A 9,218-nucleotide genomic window follows, 5' to 3' on the forward strand; every position below is an offset into this window, starting at 1 on the left:
CAAACGAACACTCAAGACACAAACTTTTCCCCTAGAGCTGCCCACAGCCCACTGTACACACAGCCCACAGCCTCAGATGATCCCAATGCTGAGAGCCCAGATGTCTATTCAGACTCATATGTGACTTTAGTATGAGCCCAGAACAATTTGAATACCAAGGCTCCAGCTAGACGGCTGCCTCCCTTTTAAACAGACTGAAAGAAACATGCCACTATTAAACTAACCCCTCCATACACACACCCGTTCACATCAAGACATACTGAGGATGGCCTTTGCTCCCATACTGGCTTAACACTGACCACGTGTAAATATACAGCCTGTCCCATGTCTCACCCACAGAAAGCCCAACCCTCTGTATCTCTTGGCTTCTGCCCAAGGCCAAGCAAGGTTAGTGCCCAGAGCCAGTCAGGGTGAAGGTGGCAGCAAAGCAGTGATACAGCTTTCTGACCCCAAGTAGGCTGAGCCCTGGTCTCAGCTCTCGGAATACACCCTTCAGTACAGGCACTGCCTCCAAACTCCAGAGGCCACTTAGAGGTGCTCACACTCCTGGCCACTCCTTTTTCAGGATCTGGAGATTTCTGCACTAGGTGTATTTGACACACATCTCCAGAACAATTCTCAGTGGGCAGGAAGTGACCTGGGCCAGGCCCCTGCCCCGATTACATTTTAGAGCCTGCACTCAGCTGAGCCCACTCCCCACAGGCCATGTGGGGCAACCCCGAGATCCCAGGCCAAGGCCAGGAGAGCCAGTCAGCTCCGAAGTGTCCTCATGAGAAAGAACTCCTGCCACCCCACAGATGACACAGGCAAGGATGGTGTCCCCAAGTTTATTGACAATATTACAGCATAGCAGAAAGATTCAAACGGCTCCACGTGGTGTTTTGAAATTCATCCCAACTGTGGGCTGCGTGACCTGCAGGTTGGACAGACTGCCGAAGTCCTGGAAGAACAAAAGGGGTTCAGTGTCAGCTTCACTTGTGAGCCTGCAGCCAGAGCCCCAGCAACACCAGCAGGAACCCAAGAGGCCCCAACCCAGAGCACTGACACTCATGAGGGGCCTAGTCTAGATCTGAAGGCCTCCTCACCCCAGTCAGCTATTATAGACGTCTGTATTCAGCAATGCCTCCACTTTCCAGAGTGATCTTTAACACAAACCTGCCTACACAGAAACCCTGCTAAGAAAGCTGACTATGACTTTTCCCCAACCTGCCATTTAGTTAAAGCACTTGGCTGCTAACTGAAAGGTCAGTGGTTTGAACCCACTAGCTGCTCCACAGGAGAAAGATGTGGCAGTCTGCTTCTGTAAAGACTACAGCTTTAGAAACCCTGTGAGGCAGTTCTACTCTGTCCTATAGGGTCGCTGAGTCAGAATTGGCTTGATGGCAGCGGGTTTGGGTTCACTGACCCTGAATTGCCTTCTGCACCCTCGTACGCACATTTATACACCTTTCACTCATGTGGCTGTCAGCTTGCAATGCCTTCTCTCAGGCAGTTTGGTGCCAGAAGATCATGCTGTTTTCCTCCTTGGTTTCCCCTACTCCTTCAGATTACTCTAGAGCTGGTCATGCTGGTCTTTCTTGGTCTTCCCTAACCCCTTCAATCACTTCAGAGCAGGGTTTCTCAACCTTAGCACTACTGACAATGTGGGCTGGGTAATTCTGCTGTGGGGGCTGTCCTGTGCATCGCAGGATGTGTGATGTTTGGCAGCATCCCTGACCTTTACCCACTAGATGACAACCAGTATCCTACAGTTATGACAACCAAAATGTGCCTAGACATAGCTTTTTGTGCCCCAGGGGACAAAACCTGTCCCTTTGACAATTACTGCCCCATGGACGTTGTGTGTCCGACTCATAACAACCCCGTGTGACGGAACAGAACTGCCTATAGGGTTTTCCAGGCTGTAATCTTTCCCAGGGCAGACTGCCACGTCTTTTCTCCCATGAAGCTGCTGGTGGGTTTGAACCGTCAACCATTTCATTAGCAGCTGAGCGCTTAACCACTGCATCACCAAGGCTCCTTTCCCCAGAGATACACAGTGCCAATTTCTTTCCCAGCACCAGCCTGAGGCATCACTACTCCAACAGGCATCTGTGAAAGGGCACAGGCACCGTGAAGCGTGATGAAAGAAAAAGATCAGAGCCTGCCCTTATGCAATAGTCTCAGTGGGTGGGCAAAAACCCAAAGGCCTACCATATCTCTGGTCCTTCATGCTCCACATCATCCTCAAAAAGCCATTTTACAGTTGCTAACCAAAAAGTTTCATTTAGGGTTGTGGTTATTTCAGAAGGAAATGACCCACAGCAGAATTTAACTGCACTGGTAATTTTTTCTGAAGCCAAGTAGTGGGTACACAGGGGTTCCTTTTGTTCTTGGTTATCTTTTTCCTTATAATCCCGTTTGGGAATAAAGTGTCTTTGTTATGTTAATGAGGCAGGATTAGTGTAGGGCATGTCTTGAGTCCATCTATTTTGAGATATAAAAGAAACAATGCAAGCTAACAAGAGAGATGGGATATGACAAAATGCCAAGACACATGGAAATCTCCAAGGAACCAGCAAACAGAAGCTGACAGAGAAAGCCTTCGAGCACCCTGAGTTCAGGCACCTAGACTCCTGAACTGTAAGAAAATATCTTTGTTTTTTAAAGCCATCCACTTGTATTTCTGTTATAGCAGCACTAGATAACTAAGACAGATGTAGGCACCGGAAAAGTGGGGTGCTGCTCTAACAGATACCTAGAATGTAGAAGCTGTTTTGGAACTGGGTAATGGCATAGAGACTAGAAGAGTTTTAAGGTGCCGAACAGTAAAAGCCTAGATTGCCTTGAAGAGACTACTGGCAGAATTACGGATGTCAAAGATGATTCTGGTGAGGGCTCAGAAGGAAATGAGAAGAGCTACAAAGAAAGTCTCTATCACCTTAGAGAACACATAAGGCGCCAGCAACAGAATATTGCTAGAAATGTGGATGTTAAATGTGCTTCTGGTGAGGATTTAAAAGAAAATGATGCACATGTGATTGGACAATGGAGGAAGAGTGATGCTTTTTATGCAGTGGCAAAGAACCTGTCTGAATTATGTTCAAATGTTTGGTGAAAAGGTAGAACTTGTATCTGGCTGAGATTTCTAAGCAAGATCTTAAACGGGCCACGTGGTGTCTCCTTGCCGCTGACAGTAAAATGGGAGAGGAAAGAGATGGATTTTAAAATGAACTGTGCAAAATGAAAACAGAACTTAAAGATCTGGAAAATTCTGTTGTACAAACTAAGGACACATGTCCTAAAATGTTTACCAAGGATGTGGCTGGCTACACAATTTTTTGTTAAAGAGACTAAGTCTGTGACTGATGGATCTAACAAACTGCCACAGCAGAAAACCTATTAGCTTAGACTGAAGGGAACAGACAAAAAACGAAAGAATGCTGTCTGCTTTCAGGCAGGTAATAGGCCAAAGGAGCTGCACCTGTCGTCCTTCAAGAAAAGAAAAGAACCATCCCTGGAGCAGCTCAGAGATCAGAACTGTTCGAAGCAGCACAGAAAGCAATGTCTTCTCAGCCACAGCCTCCTAGGTTTCAAAGAGTTGGATCTTTGCCAACTCGGTTCTGAAGTGTGGGGCTGCCATTAAAGTGTGCCAGGGGATGAGGCCATTGCCCAAAGCTGAGGAGGTGGGCTGCTACGTCCAACGGGGAGAAAAATGGGGCCTGTGGGGGGTGGGGGACCCGAGGAGGTGGCATCGACTAGAATGGAGCCACCAAGGGAGCAGAGCTGTCATCCCAGAGGGCCTGGAAGGTGGAGCGGAAGCCCAAGGCCCTTTACCCAGAATCCAAAGAGCATGGCCAACATCCAGAGTCGGGAGGGCAGGGCCACTGGCCAGATGGTCCCAGAAAACAGAGGACTATTTTCAAGCCTTTAGAGCCAATGTAAATTGTTCTGCTGGGTTTTGGACTCGCTTAGTGCTCATTATCCTTTCTTCCCTTCCAATTTCTCCTGTTTGTAATGGAAATATCTACCTTGTGCCTGTTCCATCATTCTTCTTTGGAAAACACATAACTTGGAGTCTAGATTTCACATGTTCACAGATGAAGAGGAATTTTGCCCCAGGATGCCTAAAGGCTCACCTATGTTTGATTTAGAAGATGAAAGATTGTGGACTTGTGGTTGATTTAAGACTTTTGGGATGATGTGATTGGGTGGACATGTTTTGCAAGGACATGATTTTGGGGTGGCCAAAGGTGGAATGTTATGGATTGAATTGTGTCCCCCCCACGAAATGTGTTGTAAATCCTAGCCTCTATGCCCAGGGTTATCCCATTTGGGAATGGGTTGTCTTTGTTATGTTAATGAAGCAGGATCAGCGTGGGGGTGTATCTTGAGTCAATCTCTCTTGAGATATAAAAAAGAAATAACATAACTCTAGCAGGAGAGGAGAGGTAAGACCGATGCCAAGACACAAGGAGATCTCCAAGGAACCAAGAAGCAGAAGAGACAAAGACCTTCCTCCAGAGCTGACAGAAAGCCTTCCCCTAGAGCCAGCACCATGAACTCGGACTTCTAGCCTCCTGAACTGCGAGACAGTAAGTTTGTTAAAAGCTACCCACTTGTGGTATTTCTGTTATAGCAGCACAACATAACTAAGAAGCCCATGCTACTTTCACAAAAAACAGAACAAAAAAAACCCGTTGCCCTCGATTCTGACTCAGTGACCCTATAGGACAGAGTAGAACTACCCCATAGGATTTCCTAAGAGTGGCTGGTGGATTCGAACTGCCAACCTTTTGGTTAGCAGCCAAGCCCTTTAAGCACCGCTACCGGAGCTCTGCTACTTTCACCAGACTATGTACAAGGACTAAGGTAAATTAAACCATTTAAAAATGAGACCACCGCCAGAGGGGTGGATTGTCTTCCGAGTAGTTAGCATACAGATATACAAACGGAAAACAGGCAGAAGGAAAGAGAACCAGGTTGGAACTAAGGGGGCAAATGTGAGGAGCCAGGGATAGAACCAAGAAGAGAACAAAGGGACCAACAGAGAAGGGGTATCCTGGAAGCTATGGAAGAGGCCACTGGGTGTGGAAATTAGGAGATTATGACCTTGTGGAGACCCAGTATGATTACACACAACCTTCAGGAACCAATGATCCTCATTTTGGAGGCAGCCTAGTTCAGCAGATAAAAGCGCTGCTGGGATTCCCAACTCTGCCGTTTACTAGCCTTACGACCTTGGATTTACTGTTTTCTCATCTGTAAAATGAAATTAACGGGATGCACCTCATGGGGTGCTGTGAGGATTAAACATAATACATGTCAAGTTCTGAGAAAGATGCCTAGCACACATGAAGGACCAAATAAGCATTAGCTATTATTATTGGAGAGTGGAAATCTACTGGTGGTTCTCAGCCAGGGAAGTCTTACTTTAGGGATCCAGCAAACTTACCAAGAGCTTCAGCATTTCCTTCGTGTCAGGATCTACTTCAATGATCTCCTGATCCAGGGCTGAGACCTAGAAGAAACAAGGTGGGCCCAAGACATCAATCAATGAGCTCTCTCTCACCTCCCCTCCTTCTCTCAGATTCTTAAGTGGGTATACCAAAAAAGGTGTATGAGGAGAGGGGTCATAATAGGATTCCTCAAGGTGAGCAGTCCATTAGTGACACAGGCCCCAAGGACCTGCACTTCTGGATTTACCTTTGTACGCCCTATAATTCACTGGTATTCAGAAAACCTCAAGACTGGGTCTATACTTCAGGAATACTATGTTAGGGGCAATAATCAAACCAGGAAATGTGACAGTAGTCACTAAACGTATATCATTAATGGCTCTCACTCAAAAAATGTATTGAGCTTAAATGGTTCCATTAGAGCAGAACAAAGGCTGATGTAAGTACATAAAGTGAGCAAATTATGAGCACCTACAGCTGGTTAAGGAGTGTGGGGATAAAGTATTTCTCAGACTCAGCTGAGGTTCCTTTGGAAGCCAGGTACCTCAAAGATTCTTAGGAACTTGCTTTAGCATTTCAGGATGAGCACAGGTAAAGACCCAGAAAGCTTACCTCAGGAACATAATTATCTCTCCTTTCTCTCTCCTCCTCCTGCAGCTTGATGGAGATACCTCTCACAGGGCCTCTCTGAATCCGCTTCATCAGATGTGTGACATAGCTACAAAGTGTAAATGCCCAGTAACAGCATACACATCAACATGTGGGTATGTAACTGGCAGTCTTAGTTCTCCAGTGACAGAGGGCTCACCATCCTGGGTGCCTCTCTGATTTGGAACTACATACAGAACTTCTGCATCCACTGTTGCACGTACACATATCTGTCCCTTTACTTTCTCACACCCTATTTGAATTCTTCAAAACCATCAGACCCTCCCCCTAAAACGTTACGTAACTCCTCTCAGCCTTCATTTTTTTCCCTCTGAGTTCAAGTTCACATAATTCAGCACTTAGTCACGTTGGCCTTCATTGTACACTTAATTTTAGTCTTCTAAGCTACATTCTTACAAAAATACTTTGGGCAGTAATGGCATCTTGTTAAAATTCCATAGCCAACGGTGAAACACATTCATTAAAAATCACACCTAACAACAACGAGGCTGTAAGGCAAAGGATGTGACTGTGGCAAACTCCGACCAAGTATAATCTCCACTAAAACCGATCTCAACCAGAAACTCTGCAAAAGCCAAAACTACAACGCTCGCCTCCGGAGCCATCAGACCGACAAGTGCTAACGAAAACCACCGGGCGCAAAGTCTCCTCCGCCGTCGGAGGACGGCAGATGCCAACCAACCCGCGGGCGCCTGGCTCTCCCTCTTCTTCCAGGCCCACGAAGGCCGAGTGCCGATTCAACTCACCCTGCTATCTTGTTCCGTAGCTTTTTGCTGGGAATAATGGCGATCTCCTCACACACGCGCTTGTTGGTGTGGAAGTCGTTACCCAGGCGCGTGTAATACTTCTCAATGATGACCCGGGCCGCCTTCTTCACAGTTTTGGTGCGAACACGGCCCTGCAGGTGAAGACACGGTCACTCGTGAGCCGGCGCACCCCTCCTGGGAAGGGTACGGCGTCCAGCCTGGCGGGAGTGGGGTCCGCCGGCTGGGACTAGGTCTGGGAGAGAAGAGGCCGGGCCGGGCGGTGCCTGGAGCGCGGGATCCCTGTGGAAGCCAGCGGCCAGCTGAGGCCCCAGGCTGGTAGGGCCCCACGCCCACTCGGCCCAGAGCCTCTCCTAGCGGGCTGCAGGCCGCGGAATGCGGCGGATGGAGAACGATTGTACAGACAACGGCATCAGACCAAAACACCTACCATGTTGGCGGGTCCCTGGTAAAAGAGGAAATAGGAAGCATAAGAGAGGCCTATAAAGCACAGGCCAGAGAGCCGCTTCCGCCTAATCGGGGATGCGCTGAGCCAACTCGAGAAGGCCACAGCGGCCCCTGGCGGCAGTGTGGGCGGTGGGCTGCCCGCCACCAGTTGGCCCTCGCCTCGCCCCTCCGGCAGGCGGGGCGGAGATTTGTCCCGCCCCCCGGAAGCGGGGCTCCTCTATTTCCGCCCCCCCCCCACCCGGAAGGGTTGCTTTGGGTCGGCTTCCGGCGCCCTGACTTCTGTTCACGGGCCGCGGAATTGATGTGCTTTGGAGGAGAGGTGCAGCTCTTTCGCACACGCTGGGTTCCGCACAAACAGAGGATGAGGAAGAGGGCTTCGAGCTCTTGAGAAGGCGAAGAAAGGGGATCCGGGACTATGGGAAGGTGAAGTAGAGGATGGCGCCCCGCCCAGGCCCCCCCTCAGTCCATGGGATCAGAGACATATCTATACTGGCGTGCAGCCGGGAGAGGATTCTTTCTTCTGGGTCTTTGCTCAAACGTCACCTTAGCAGAGGGGCTTTCCTTCCAACTTGTATAAAAGAGAACCATCGCGGCATCACTCTCCTCTTACTTTGCTCTAATAGTGCTTAGTACTGGTCACGTGACTTCTTAGTTTTTCCCTACTAGCGGTGCGCTCCATGGGAGTAAGGGCCGTTTTATTTAGCTAATCCCCAGTACTTTGAACACGTTGCCCTCGAGTCGATCCCGACTCATAGCGACCCTATAGCCCAACACATAGCATTCAAATATTTGTGGATAAATGAAGGGCCCAGTTCACCTGTAGAGTTCCCCACAAGTGAGGGTGACTTCTCCACCCACAACTATCCCTGCCATACTCGCCCCTCAAATCAGGTCCTTACCAGCCTAGGGAGGGCCCTTCCCTCTACCCCCAACTCTGGTCCTTGGGCTGAAGGGAGAGCTAGGGTTAGGAAAGGCTGGGCTGGTAAGGTGGAAAGAGTTAAGGGCTGTGCCTCATCCCCCGACTCACCTGATCACATCAGCCAGTCCAGCCGGACTCTTTCAAAGGACTGGGGGAGGCTGAAGGATAGGAAGCCCTCTCCCTCAAAGTAGCATCAGACAAGGGAGGGAGGAGAGAAGAGACCAAAGGGTAGGGTCAGACTCCCTGAGAGTTGCAGGAACGAACTTTACCCATGGACTTTACATCAAGGAAAAGGTCAGGCCCCTCATTCTTGGCTGAGGGGACTCGCCACCCTCCCTAACAGCTCTTGCACCCAGAGTTACAGAGAAGGGATGCTCCTGTATGGAGGTTTCCCTCCACCTCAGACTAAATTGGGGTCTTCTGAAAATCAGCCCAGCAGCTGATCCTACCTGAAAAAATCATCAGCAGACCCTCTCACAAAACCCAGGAAGCCCGTGAAAAAGCATCCAGATGATGAGCTCTCTGAAGAAAAACAGCAAAAAATAATAAATTACTTCCTCTCAGAATGGAACTGGGTCAGTATAGGTGAGTCCAAGAGGATGAGAACCCTCCAAAGCAAGAAGAAACAGACCAAGGCTTACAGGAGAAGCTGTGGCTCCTGCTGAAACCTCAGCAGCTGCACCTCAGCATCCTCCAAGGTAGGTCTGGAGGCTGTGAGAAGACCCTAAGCAGATTAAGAATGAGGGCTTTTTACACTTGGGCTAGAAGCACCCATCTGCCAGAGAGGCATCTGCAAAGCACATTTGACCACAGAAGTGACCCAAGAAGTACTCCAAAGGGCATGTCTCCCACGTGGCTCCACCATCATCCAGGGGTAGAATCCCACCACAGAAAACCCAAGGAATCAAGAGTTCTTAGGAATCTTGTCTCCCTACTGTCCCCTTGCCCCCACATCTCAGACACAAGAAACAAAACCAGAAC

At 48.9% G+C, this 9,218-nt stretch overlaps 1 protein-coding gene across 1 annotated transcript; it reads right to left on the reverse strand.

The window, feature by feature from the left end:
- Positions 1 to 811: 811 nt before the first annotated feature.
- On the reverse strand, positions 812 to 7,434 carry RPS17 (ribosomal protein S17). Its single transcript, XM_004370663.3, has 5 exons — positions 7,302 to 7,434; positions 6,854 to 7,005; positions 6,051 to 6,156; positions 5,435 to 5,500; positions 812 to 940 (listed from the first exon to the last, which is right to left on the reverse strand). The coding sequence occupies exons 1-5, from the start codon at positions 7,302 to 7,304 to the stop codon at positions 860 to 862; spliced, it is 408 nt and encodes a 135-aa protein (XP_004370720.1). The 5' UTR covers positions 7,305 to 7,434; the 3' UTR covers positions 812 to 859.
- Between the last annotated feature and the right edge of the window lie 1,784 nt (positions 7,435 to 9,218).

The sequence above is a fragment of the Trichechus manatus genome, unplaced genomic scaffold (genome assembly GCF_000243295.1).
Source record: "Trichechus manatus latirostris isolate Lorelei unplaced genomic scaffold, TriManLat1.0 scaffold00009, whole genome shotgun sequence".
Taxonomy (NCBI): Eukaryota; Metazoa; Chordata; class Mammalia; order Sirenia; family Trichechidae; genus Trichechus; species Trichechus manatus.

What these genes read in the sequence shown, in the direction of transcription:
- RPS17 (XM_004370663.3), bottom strand. An exon ending in CTACGGAACAAGATAGCAGG is followed by an intron (nt 6,157 to 6,853) that starts GTGAGTTGAATC and finishes TACACTTTGTAG; the next exon opens with CTATGTCACACATCTGATGA. An exon ending in AGGAAATGCTGAAGCTCTTG is followed by an intron (nt 941 to 5,434) that starts GTAAGTTTGCTG and finishes TTGTTCTTCCAG; the next exon opens with GACTTCGGCAGTCTGTCCAA.